The following is a 13,339-nucleotide window of genomic DNA, read 5'->3' as shown; positions in this document are numbered from 1 at the left end:
GTCCAGGCTGTGACGGTTACCGGCTGACACTGGCCAGGAGGTCAGGGCGTGTGATGGCCAGGGCGCTCCTGCCCCAGGCCTGCTCGCAGAAAGCATGCAGTGTTCATGCTAGAGCCAAACCTCAGGGAAAAAGCGCCTGGACCTGGCATCGCGGCCTGGGGTCGGCCAGATGACCGCACGACTTCAGGTACTTGATATGCTGTTCTCAGCCGAGCAGGGCAACCCTCCCCCATATGTTTTAATTTTGCAGTGAATAGAGTTTTTGTTCTTCTTTGCTGTTGCTCACACTCTGTGGAGCTGGAGCTACTAAGTCCCCGTCACAGTGGAAGAGCCACAGAGTGAGTCTGCTGTGTGCGCGTGGGAAGCTGAGCAGACACCACAATGGCTGTCCTTCTGTGCTCACAGCCATGGGTCAGATGAAGTCTTCTTCCTCCTTGTGGTTAGGGAGAGACTGCAAAGAGTAACTGAAATTCCTGATTTCCATTACTAGAGTCCTTTCAGTCGCCCTTACTGGTTTAAAGTGGCTCCTCCTAGGGCCTGAAAGTTCCCCCTTCAGGCAGGGTCCCTGGTCCTGTGTGACTCCAGTCTCTGCCGCCCACGTCCATCCCAGGAGGTCCCTGCATGTTCTGCCTGTCCATGGGATATTCTCCATGATGGAATCCGCTCTTCACTTAACCCCCAGCACCACCAACATCACTGGCCCATGGCAAATGAGTGGATCACTGACGTGAAAGTTAGCACAGGAGAGGACGCGTTCGGGTACGTGAAGGACATTACTGTCCAACAGCGAAGTCAGCTTACTTCTCTTCATTGGGAGCATTAAGGAATGAGTAACGGTTCAGGACATGAACATCATTACATACTAGTCTGATGGTAGGCACAGAGAGAGCTCTGCATGTGTCAAGCCTGAGACACCAAAGCAGGGTGGCAGCAAGGAAGGTAGCAAATATTATCCTCTTGTGCAAAGAACATAGCAAAATGTTCTGAACAGCAGGAGCTCACGGTGGGTTTAGTTCACATTCCGTCTAAGGCAGGCCCCTTCCACAGCCTTCTGACACAGTAGAATTGAGATTTGGGAGAAACGCTGTAAGTGAGGGTGTGTGGATGACCTGTATTTGTGAATAGCTATAGTAGTTCTAAGGCTTTGAAGGTGTTAGAGAAGGAAGTTCTGAGGATCCGAGAGCACAGTGAGTGGAAAGGAGGTGCTGCCACCTCCTCACTTTGGGAGGCCAGCCGTCCACAGGAGCCCGTGGGGAGGATCAGGGAGCAAGCCACCTGCGGAGTCTTCCGTCTGGGCTGGGGTGAAGTGTCTCCATAGTCACCTGCATTTCCCCAGGGGCTCAGCGCCGGCTCCTCAGAGAGCCCAGTCCACCATGGTCAGAGGGCTGCTGCAGGAGATGGCCCCCACAGGGGCTGCCCTGCCTCCCTAAGTGCAGACTCCTCCTCACCAGGAGAGCGCGCACTGCCAGCCTCTCGAAGCGCCTGCGCCTCAGACTCCGCTCGCTGACTCAAAACTCAAGTAACTAAGTTTATAATTGAGTGTAGCCGGACACATTTTCCCAGGTCAGGAAAGAGAGCGGGTGTTAGGACTGTGGTTGGATGCCCCTTCTTCAGCGTCCCTGTGCCTGGTCCCAAGTCCCCTCCTCTCGGAGTGATGACAGGCTTCGGAGGTGACCCCAAGTACCCAGCACCACCTAGAATGCACCAGGAAGCAGGTGGCCCATGCTTTGGGGGGATCTCACTGTGTCATTTTGCTCTGTGTTCTAAAAATTTGTTATTTGCCCATTCCCTCAGAAGTGGCTGGAACCCTGGGAACACACTGGTCCTCCTGGCTGGGGCTGCATGCTGGGCCAGCGCTGGACAAGCAGAGTGCCTGGGGTGGACACAGGTCTTTGCAGCCTATGTCTGCACCCTAGGGCAATCCTCCTAGTCCTTGAGCGCACGTGACCTTGCTCATCATGCCACCTTGCTGATAGTAGGTTTGATTCCAGGACCAGGAGAACTCAGGTCTCTCATGCTGGCCTAAGCAGAAATAGAGAGCATGATTTAGATGTTTCCATAGTGGTGAAATGAGCCCCGTCAGGGTGTGACAGCTTGCCATTTCGTAGCTGGCTGTCCTCCGACTTCAGAGCACCCCTGGCTCCATGCTCTGTGCAGAGGGCAGCGGCCAGGGCCAGCCCACCCTGCGCACTGCCTCCACTTGATCTTGCGTGGCTGCCTCCCCGGCACAGGCTCACTCTTTGGGTAGAGAAGGTGGGGCGCCATTTTTCTTGTTGGTGGCAATCCAAACCCACGTGCGACACAGATCCTGTTAACGTTAACGTTGGTGAGTTTTAATCCTTCCTGTTTTGGTGATTGATGAGGTGCTCTTTCCATATGTGTGTGAAAGACAGAAAATGCACAGGCAAGTCAGAGGGTGGAGAGAAGCAGGGAAGAGAGAGCTGGGGTAGAAGAAGCCCGGGGCCAGCGGGTAGGGAAGCTGAGTGTCCACTAGCAGGGAGAAGGAGCCTCGCCCTCCAGAGCCTCCCTGGCCACACTGGGTGTCCCTTTTCTGTCCCTGCTGTGGGGAGGGGAGACCAGGCAGGCACTGGTGGTCCTCCTGGCCTCGCCAGACCTTCCTTTCTTGGGATACACTCGTCATGGGCGGCTCAGGCTCCCCTGGGTCCACCTGCGAGCCTTCCTCTCACGTCTCCTAGGTCCAGGCCAGTTCAGTGCACCCGCGGCCACCCTCCACTCCTGCCCCGCCATGGACGCCTGTTTCTGTGGGTCTCAGCCCCCTTCCCCTCTCCCTGGCTGACCTGTGACTCAGGTCCAGGTGTCTGACAGGCACCTACCCTCTGGTCTCTCTCCTTCTGCAATTCCCAACCCTGTCTCCTGCTGAAATTCCTCCTCTTCTGCCAACGGGCTGCAAGCCCTGCTCCTGTTGACCACAGTGTTTCCTCCTCTCTGGGGCATGTATTTGGAAATAGACCACATAAGTGACCTAATATGCCATAGTAATATAGATATAACTCGGGAAATAATCATAAATAATTTCATATTAGAAACAGAACTTAATTTATGCATAATTATTAGGAAAAGAAAAACTGTATAAAACATCATGGAGATGGGGAGATTCCCATGCTATCAGGACTTGACCAAAGCCATAGTCACCTCGTAGCTCGTTGCAGAAGGCCATCTCTCAGTCCCTCCTGCGGCTTGCTTCTGTTTTTCAGCGGGCCACTGCGGCTCCCCGGACCCGATCGTGAACGGCCACATCAGTGGGGACGGCTCCAGCTACAGGGACACGGTGGTGTACCAGTGCAAGCCTGGCTTCCGGCTGGTGGGCACTTCCGTTCGGATATGCCTGCAGGACCACAAGTGGTCGGGGCAGACCCCCGTTTGTGTCCGTGAGTACAGCTCGGACCTGCCCCCTGGGGCTTCCTCTCCCGCTCACCCCTCTGCTGTGACGTCATGCTTCCCGTGTTCTCTCCCGAGAGCAGAGGAGCACGCTCTCCCACTCGCCGTCCCCTCGGGGCATGAGTGCCATCTGGGTGCTTCCCCTCCCACCCCTTCGATCCCCTTCCTCCTGTCCACATGAGTTCACTCCCCAGCTCATTTTCAGTGGGTCCAGGGAAAAGGTGTCCCGTGTCTGTCCCCAGAGCTTGGCACAGAGCTGGAGGTGGAAACCCCCTCCATGGAGGAGTGCGCCCTCCTGTCTGGGCGCAGGTCAGCCTCACAGGGCCCTCAAGGGGCCACACTTCCTTATACTTCTGTGATGTCTGCATTGGCCACGGATTCACCATGAATCCAGAGTGTAGTCAGCCGTCCTTTGGTAGCCAGAGGCGGGGTGTAGTGTATAACCGTCCTCCAACTCTAGACCTTCAGCGACGAATATTGACTGCTGGTTTTACGATAAGAACTTTGCTGCAAAATTCCCTTCAGACCAAATGTTCTTCTGAGATATTCTTTGTTTTTCTGTGAATTAAGCAAACAAGACGTTGATGTACCACACTGCAGGGACAGGTATCACCGGTGACAGTGCTGGGGCGCTGTGCAAAGCTCAGAGATAAAAGCTTTACTTAGAAGGGAAGATGTTGGCGAGACAAGCAGGAGGAAGACACCAGCTTTGTGGCCTTTCTTTTGAGAGGTCCAGACATCCCCTTGCTGACATGGCCATGATGTAGGGAATGCCTAGGGACAGCTCACTGCGTCTCCGAGGAGCCCATGCTAGGCACTGTCAGTAGAGCAATATTGGAGTGTGCAGTTATTTTGCCAATTTCATGATATTTACATTGGTATTGGAAACATTTCACATAGAACACTCAAAGTTTCAAGCAAACCCCATGATATTTCAAACTGGTGTGGCGTAGGGGACAATATTCAAAATGCAGGATCATTACAAACCTTCTGGACATCTCTTGTTTTCAAATCACTGCTGTTCTGTCACAACTCGACTAGGGATAATAGTCAGTGGCAGGTTGCTTGGTGTCCATCGTTGTGGTAAAACCTGCCTGTCATCAGGCCTGTGGCTGGTCTCCCACAGCCCCCGGGAAGCACACGCACCTGTGCAGCGGCAGTGGGAGACCTGGCCTGCATGTCCTCTGCTCACCTGTGCCCTCAGTGCCAGGTGTTGGCCATGCCTGCTGAGCACGGAGAGTGACGTACACCTGTCTTCCCGCAGCCATCACCTGTGGACACCCGGGGAACCCCGCCCACGGGGTCACCAACGGCAGCGAGTTCAACCTGAATGACCTGGTGAATTTCACCTGCCACACGGGCTACTTGCTTCAGGGTGCGTCCCGGGCCCAGTGTCGGAGCAACGGCCAGTGGAGTAGCCCCCTGCCCACCTGTCGAGGTAGGAAGAGCCTCTGGGAAAGGGGTCTTTGTCCGAAGGCGTGGCGGGCTGAATGAAGTGGGTGTGGGAAGGCATTTCTGAAGACGGCGGTCTGTCCTTTGGCATGGCTGGAGAGCAAGTCACCATGCCCAAGGTCCTCTCCTTGTAGCAGGCGCCCTGCCCCGGCTCTTTTCCTCATTCCTGCACCCAGCACTTCTGCCGTAGGCGCTTGGCCTGCTGGTCTCTATGCTTCTAGACTCACGAATGCAATTGTGAAGGTCTCAGTGTTTTTAAGTTTTAATTAATGATTTTTGATTCATTTATTTAAAGACAGCCAGACACTGGGCTAAACCAGGAGTTTCCAAGAATGTTCTGGGCTAGGCGTTGGCGTGTGGAGCTGCACCCACTCCTAATCCTTCAGAGTTGACGTCTCCCTCACTGAGGGCAGGGCATGTTGCTATGGAGACGAGGCCTTTCCTGGTGGTAAAGTGACAGGACAGGCAGAGGCAGAGGCTTCCAATCACCCCTGCTTTCACAAGTACCCCACTTACCCCCTGGGCTCCCAAGAAACCCGTATTCAGCCGGTTCACTGGACGTGGAGACCAATCCTCCACAATTGCTAGTTTTGTGTAAAAGTTGGCCATCTGGCTCCAAGTTCTGGCACTCGCCTACAGTGTAGTGTTTGGCTTGGACTCAAAGGCAAGTGAAGCCACAGAATTCTCCCCTGCCCTAACATGCTGGTGTGAGGACTGGCATGCTCCTTTAACCTGTCAGTAATTTTATACCCAGTAGAATGATCCCAGATAACTGTGTCCCCTGTGATCATCACACCCAGCTGTTCAACTTTTTATGAAGTTTCTTATGCTACTGTATAAATACTGTTTTCTAGCTCTAAATGCCACAGTTGACACTGTCTTAATGAATCCTCTGCTTTCTTCTCTGAAATGAAAGGGAGTAGCTGCAGGGCAGCCCTAGGTGGTAGGAACCACGGCAGAGCCGTCTCTTCATAGCTACACTCAGTGCACATCCTAACGCTCCAGCCACACTCATCTTTTAAACATTAAAAACAAAAGCCAAGCTTCCCTGTGTATTTTAAAACAGAGCATTAGATCTGTAATTCAAAGAGCACTTTGAATCTCCATTTAACTTCAGGAAAATTCAGCTTCACCCTTTGCTTGTAGAGATGAAAGATATATCCTCCTTTTAAGAGAATTGGAAAGAGCCTTCCTTAAAAATATATTTCACAGGCATCAGGGGACCCCCCAGGGTTGTGCCATTCCCGCATCTGCCTCTGTGCCACCCTCCTGGCAAGCAGAATGCAGAGCTGACGCGGCGGCCATCAGATATCAGCCCGCTCTGCAGCAGGTGGCTCGAGTTGGGACGCGGTCATACGGCTTTGCCTGAGCAGGGAAGGTGATTTAAATCCCAGACAGGCAGCACCAACCCATGGGCTTCTTCACACTTTGGAAAAAGAATGTGGAAGGAGTTCAGCTCAATATTGAAACAGAGCTCCCAGACTGGCGGTGGTCTCTCAAAGCCACCCCAGTCCGGAGCCGAGTGAAAGCTCACACCAGCAGCCACACAGGGAGGCAGTCTCAGGGAGCCGGGACCCCTGCTTGGAACCCCAGGGAACTGGGTGGAGTCCCAGCACAATGCCAGATACACCTTGCTCCTGTGCTTACGGTGTTATTGAGGTAAAGTTTTGTAAGACATCGTCCATCTTAGAGGGTGCTGTTCGCAGTGCTGGGTCGCCCTCCCCAATGTCTAGTTCCAAGCACTGTGATCACTGCCAAAGGAGACCCATAAGTACTGCACGTGTGGTGTTCTGTCCTGTGACCTGTGTTCCACCTGCTCACGTAGGAGGACACACAAAGACACGTCTTTGAGGCTTCTGTGCTGAGTGGAGAGGGCCGTTGCTCGGGCCTCCCCTTCTGCAAATTCCACTTAGGGGGATTCCTGGTGGGGTTTGCATCTGCCGCCTCTTCTCTATGGTGGGACTGAGGTGAAGACAGAGTGCGCCCTGTGTTTCCTGAGCCCCGTGGGAAGGCAGCAGGAGCCGAGGCTGCCCCTGTGTCTCCACAGTGCTTCACTATTTTCATTTCCTCATTCTCATTTTGCTTTTGGTAGAGGGGACATTTTAACTAATAAATTACAAGTTATACCTTTCAGCATCCATTAGGCATGAGGAAATACAGTTTTGAACCATTTCTGTTCTAAGCACTTGAAATTCTGGGTGACTTTTTAGGCAAACAGTTCATATTCCATGAGATTTTCCAGCTCTCAGCATGAGCCTTGACTGTGTTTCGGGAGCCTTTGGTCAGCTGTGTTCTGGACACTTCTGTGCCTTCTGTGTGCCCAACAATTCGTCAATTCCTGGTTCAAAAACCCTCTCCAGTGGTGTGGATTTATCCACAGCACAGTCCTGGGCGTCAGTTCTTACCCGGCTGGGGAAGTGCACCCCAGCCCTAGAGCTAACCTGCACCCATCAGAGCAACCAGTGCTCAGAGACACTCCCTGGTGCCGCTTCCAGGCAGAGACATTCCGTGCTAGTGTGCACGCGTGGTGAGCAAGGGTCCCAGATGCCAGGGGGCGTGGCCACTGACGACACATCGACAGGAAAACCCACTGTCACCTGGGGTGGAGCCACTGAGAGCAAGCGATGTTCACAAGTCAGTGTCCAAGGGGCTCCTGATGGCTGCTGCTATCCCCTTGGAAGCCGAGGAGAGCTGCACGCCCTGAGGTGTAGGTGAGAAGGAGGGATTGGTGGCCTCCATCTCCCGGGATGCCGTCTCCACCAGCTGAGGCAGCAGGGCAGATGCAGTGCAGGAGACGACCCCTCGGGCTCACCCTCCTGACAGCCCATGTACTAGCCATGGGCAATCACTGACCATGCCGCAAATGGGGCTGGATTCCCACTTCCTGCTTTTCCAACATAGATAAAGTCTTGCAATTCAGCCAAGACCCTGAGGCTCCTTTTTTCTCTGTCCGCTGCAAAGCAGACTCTGGTGGCCTTCTGTTGCTGGGGGTGGGGACGTCCCACAGGATGCCACTGGCTCCTTGTTCACAAGTTCTGGCTGCTCTCCAGACAGTGTGGGTGCTCTGTCCAGCTCGAAAATGGACACTGGAAAGCAGAATCAGGGGGAAGGTGAATGATGATACAGTATTTGTTCCAAAAATAGGAATTATCAGTTCATATTAACCCAGTGCATTTTTGCCAAATTTACTGAATGTTAGTTTTTGGTTTTTAATTTCAACAAAAGCTTAGCCCCTAGCATTTAGTTTTTAAAGTTTAATTTGACAGTTTCAATGTACTTTTCCTTTTTTGTGTAAGAATTATATTGAAATTAAAAAATGATAAACTATCTTCATGGTTTGTTTTTAAAAACAAACACAGAAGCCAGTTTGGCCCAAGGGCACATCTTGCACAAGCACCAGCTGTGAGCAGAGGGGGGAAAGGGGATCACGCCTCCTGGCGCGTTTTCAGACCGCCTGCCTGTCGGAAATAGGGTCTGTGCCAAGGATGAGGAGGTTCTTTGGATTCTGTCTCGGATTCCGCATTTTTAACCAATTTTGGATATGCAAGTTAATTACACGGTTCTGCTCTGACCGTCTCAGAGGCCCTGAAAGTAAAACCTTATCAACTTTTTAATTTACCATAAATTAATATATATTTAATGAATTAATAAAGTTTAAAAATGCACAAGGGAAACATATTGTTTAACATAAGAATTTACTATAAAATCCCTTTTTTTTCTGAGAACGACAAATGGAACTTGGATTGCGCTGCGCAGTGGTGAGCAGCTGAAGCCCTCTGGTTCCAGAGGGAGGACAGGCTGCAGTGGCAGGAATCCGCGGGACTGGTCTGGGGGCTGCCTTGTGCCCCAGAACCCAGCGTCTGCAAATGGTCTGGATAACTTGCATATCCAAAATCTGGTTAAGAATGGGGAATCTGAGACAGAATCCAGTGCACACACTGTGGCTGCCCTTCAGCCTGCAGCTGGCACGGAGGACATACGGGTGTGCAGACCGCATCTCTGGGGTGGAGGGGAAGGAACCCGAGGCTGAAATTCACCTCCATCCCATCCTCAGGGAGATTCTCGTGAGAACATGGCCATCACTTTGGGTTCTGAACAAAAAGAGGAAGGTGGGGTGTGCTAATACTGCTTCCATTGCCTGGACAGAGATGCGGGGGTGGACGGGAGGCCAGAAGGGCACGTGTGGGGTGGCCCTTGTCCGGGGAGCAGCAGTCAGGGCCTGGGTGTCTTGCTGAGTGAGACATGTGAAGGGAAGGGGTGAGCCGGAGACGGACGGCGCAGCCAGGTGATCAGAGTCAGGTCTCCGCACAGGGCCTCGGGCTCCCCATCCACCAGCATCAGGGCAGCGGGCCATGACAGTGGCCAGGACTTCAGTCCTCGTGGTGTCTGGAAGGCAGGCTTCTAGTGCGCTCCTGGGTGCCCATGTCCCCACCTGCGTTGATGTGTTGATGGACATTTTAAAGTCCCAGCAGACACGATGAGGGGGAGGCAGAAGGCATGGCTCAGGAGAATTCCAGCCATTCGCTGCAAAACACAGGAGGGGACCCATGGATTTCCTGGGAGGACGAGGGGTTTGTGAGAAGGCTGTGCCAGACGAGTGTTCAGGAGTCCTGTAATCCCTGATTTCCGGGCAGTGGCCTTGTGGCCTGGTCTATTCCTGTCCTGCAACTTCTCCCTCGTGCCCTGCATGCCTGAGGTCTTCAGGAGCTTGCTTGGTGTGTCCCTGTGACTCCACAATGGGGCAGGACAAAGCGTGGGAAGCACCAGCACTTGTTCCTCTCTGCGGGGACGTCCAGTCCTGGGGCAGGTTTTCACACCTGGAAAGCAGGTGAAGTCCTCGTACCTGAGGGGAGGTGTCAGATGCCTCCTGGTGCCACCATGCCACAGGCAGAGCTGTGGGGCAGTTCCCGGGGCTGGGGCTGGTGCACACCACACCGCTCACCATTGTCTTCCTTGTGGGACATGGGACATTTCCCGTGCTCCGTGACGGCTTAAGGCCGTGACTTCTCGTCGTGCTCCTCCACCCACGACTCCTGCCAGTCATGCGAGCCCTTCCCACAGGAGCCCTGCTGGGACTCACCCACAAAGTGGGGGAAGGATGTGGACGGAGAAGACGCTCCTGTCGTGGGTGATGGGCACTGATGAGCCACCCTGGCAGGGACCCGCTCTGCACACGGCAAAGCACAACCATTAGCAGCGGTGACGTGGAGTGCTTCAAAGTGCTCTGTCCTGGACACATAGCCCAATTGTTCTCTGCTCCTGCCCCAGCTAGACACAGCTGGATCTCCGAGTGGAGCCTCGGAAGTTAATGGGAAGGGATATAAATAGATGCTCCCGAGTGTAGTTCATGCAGGACTGAGAAATCAAGGGCAGTCCTGGGGCATCTGCTCACGGTCGCCTCCTGGTGCAGGGCCTTCCCTTCTCCAGCTCGAGCTCCGGAATCTCCCAGGCTGTCTTTATTGCTCAACATGGCGAGGGTTCTGGCCCAGGTAAAAGGAGGGAGAGGATCCTGGCTCAGCACTTTAGTGCACCTTCCCGGCAATTCCAGTGCAGGCTGATGTCCAGGATGGTGTCCACCCACGAGGGTGTTACGCCCCTCGCACGCTCTGTCCTGGCAGGGGGCCTGCAGAGCTCTTGGTCTGCTCTTCAGAGCCTGCTTATGGGATCACACTCTGAATCCCCCTCTTCCAGGCACCTGGGCCTGCAGGAGAGGTCACGGTCAGATCTCATGGTCACTGTAACAGTCCTGCTTCTCTGCTGGACTCCTCTTTGATCTCTCTCCAGCCTGGTCCTTCTCTCAGGCTCCACACTCAGGATCGCAGTGGCTTGGCTCATTCCCCTCGTTGCCTTGCCGTCGGGTACCCTGAGGCTGAAGCCCCCCACCCCATGCAGCAGGGGGTGGGCTTCAGCCTTAGGGTTGGATGCAGGGAGGGTCCCTGCTCAGGTGTCCACCACATGCCCTCAGCTTTCTCCCTTCTCTGCGCACGCTGTGATGTGGCTTGGCCAGTCTCCTGAGGGTAGCACCACAGAGACCATGGGGCACCTTGGCTGCTGGGCAGGAGCAGTGCGCCCCATCTCTTCTGGGCACTGTCTCCTGGGCCAGCAGCACCCAGTGCTGGGATGGGGGAGGCTGCTGTGTTCCCGGCCTTCAGGTTCAGTAGGTGGTCTCTGCTTAGGTGCTGCCTGCTGCTTTAGAGGTTAGGTGTTCATTCCTTGGAGCTGTGATGCACCATGGGGCCTTAAAGTGTCCCCTGTGCCCCCAAAACTCAAGACTGTCTTCTGTAAACTCAGGATGTAAGGGACCGGCGAAACGTCGGAGGAAGAGACCACCAAGAGACCACTCATGCAATTAGCAGAAGGGGATTTATTGAGATTCCAGCATGCTGGGGCTCCGTGCCCACTCAAGAAGGGGGAGCAGCCCAGAGCAGGGGTTGAGCAGTGCTTAAGTACACTTTTTGGGGAGGGCGGGGGCTTTGCATACATCACAGTCTCCTTTAACAAATCACCTTACACCGCGGGAAAATCAAACAGTAACTCCTAGACTTGATTAGTACATTCATTGGCGGGATCAGGGCTGGCTGGAGTGATGGGTCATTCCTAAGGAGGGGGTTACATTTAAAATGATTGGTTTGGGCCCCGTATGCCTTCGCAACAAGCTGCACAGGGTCCTAGGCTATAAATCAAGTAAATAGCCAGTGGGGCCTTGTCTTAACTGCCTCAGGAGTTTAACCCAGGCTTTGCAGTTTAGAAGCAGGTTTACAATGCCTGGTCCTTTACACTTTAACTCAGGCTTTGCAGCTTAAAAACTTTACCCTTTCAAGGACTGCAGGAAACACAGGACTTTATTCTATGGCACTAAAGGGAGCTTTGTGAATCCAGCACTGCCCACCTCCTCCTCATCGCAGAGGCAGTCAAGTGCCCATCCGTGGGGGCTGTGCTAGCTCTGGGAGGGGGACTGGACCCAGTGTCCACCTGGGAGTCCTGTACACATCTCCTTCCTGAGCCAGGATTCTCTGTTGAGTGCAGCTGTCCCTTGCCCTGGCCTGGTGGTGGGAACAGGAAGTCATGGGGGCTCTCTGCCTCCCTCGGACCTGGAAAAGCACAGTGCCCATCCCTCGCAGGTGCTCAGGCAGTCAGGGCGACAGGCTGCTGTCCAGCCCCTCCAGGTCCAGCCCTGCAGACCTCAGCCAGACCAGGTGTTCTGCGGGAAGTGTGGACTTGTTCCACCTGTAACTAACTCCCTAGCAGCACGTGGGATGGTGTAGGTGGGCGTGGATGACCAGTTGGTCACTGCCAGAAGAGCTTGTGCTTGACTGGAAATATTTAAACTAACTAAGCCAACATCAGCTGGTTCTAGTTACCACGTTTAGCACATGAAAACTCAACCAAGCAGCTCATTTTCAATGTCCATTAAAGAAGCATCTCCTTAGGAATCAGTTCAAGGAAATTGGCTCCCTGTTGTGACAATGGCCCCAGCTGGTTGAATGCTTGGCAGTTTGGGGAGAATAGCCCCAGGCACAGGTGGAATTCACCCAGAGATGATGTTCTCCTTGGGTGAACTTTCTGAAACAATGAGAAATTCCCTTTGTTTATGATCTGTCGTGGGTTTTGGTGTTTACTTTTCGTGATGCATAGCTGTTTCTGTTTCTAGTGGTGAACTGTTCGGACCCAGGCTTCGTGGAGAACGCTGTTCGCCAGGGGCAGCAGAGCTTCCCAGAGAGCTTTGAGTACGGAGAGAGCGTCCTATACCATTGCAAGAAGGGCTTCTACATGCTGGGATCTTCGGCCCTGACCTGCATGGCCAACGGCTTGTGGGATCGCTCTTTGCCCAAGTGTTTGGGTGAGTGAGGCCAGCTCAGAGTCTCGCTCCTGAGTCCTGAAGGGCCACCAGCAACACAAGTTCATTTTAATTTATTCAGAAAAGCACTGAGTTTTAACTCTGCCCCTCCCGCCCCCCCATTTCTGTCAGGTTGTGTGATAGCTTAGACAGATGGGCCAAGTCCCCCCAGATCCACCCGCACTAGTGTGAGAAGGGATGAAAGCAGAGGTTGACCTGTGCACACGTGGGTCCCAGAGAGAAGTGGGCCCAGGTCCTGGTTGTCCCTTGGGCCAGTCTCACCTCTGCCTGCTCCACGTGGGACGCCACATACCCCACAGGCTCCCCACTCGGCCCTGCCTAGCCCCATGCCCCTGCTCCAGGTTCACAGACGGTGGCCAGGGGCGCCGGGGAGGAGCGAGCTGCCTGCCTGTCTTCTGCGGCAGGGAGCGGGCTTCCCGAGGCCCCAGCCTGCTCTCAGGGGCACGGTGAGGTCAAGAGTAACCGCACCCAAGAGAGCATCCGACAGAGCCCACCCCGTGGACCAGGGGACGGGGCTTTGCTGGGGAGAAGAGAAGGCTCTTCTGGAAGGACTAGATGGTCAGTGACCAGCACGGCCCCTCGAGACTTGACTACCAGTGTTTTCAGAGATGCACGTTAGCAAGTTGGTAT

At 54.0% G+C, this 13,339-nt stretch overlaps 1 protein-coding gene across 2 annotated transcripts in view; it reads left to right on the top strand.

Annotated features, from left to right (window-relative positions):
- Csmd1 (CUB and Sushi multiple domains 1) overlaps nucleotides 1-13,339 on the top strand; it is a 1,629,066-nt gene that overhangs the window by 1,583,919 nt on the left and 31,808 nt on the right. For both annotated transcript variants that reach the window (XM_040292009.2, XM_040292008.2), the window contains exons 53-55: nucleotides 3,216-3,389; nucleotides 4,664-4,837; nucleotides 12,503-12,691. In XM_040292009.2, coding sequence (XP_040147943.1) covers nucleotides 3,216-3,389; nucleotides 4,664-4,837; nucleotides 12,503-12,691 — 537 coding nt within the window. The remainder of the gene's footprint in view (nucleotides 1-3,215; nucleotides 3,390-4,663; nucleotides 4,838-12,502; nucleotides 12,692-13,339) is intronic.

The sequence above is a fragment of the Ictidomys tridecemlineatus genome, chromosome 14 (genome assembly GCF_052094955.1).
Source record: "Ictidomys tridecemlineatus isolate mIctTri1 chromosome 14, mIctTri1.hap1, whole genome shotgun sequence".
NCBI classification, from domain to species: domain Eukaryota; kingdom Metazoa; phylum Chordata; class Mammalia; order Rodentia; family Sciuridae; genus Ictidomys; species Ictidomys tridecemlineatus.
Note: the sequence above shows the minus strand (reverse complement) of the source record. Positions and strands in the feature narration are given on the sequence as shown.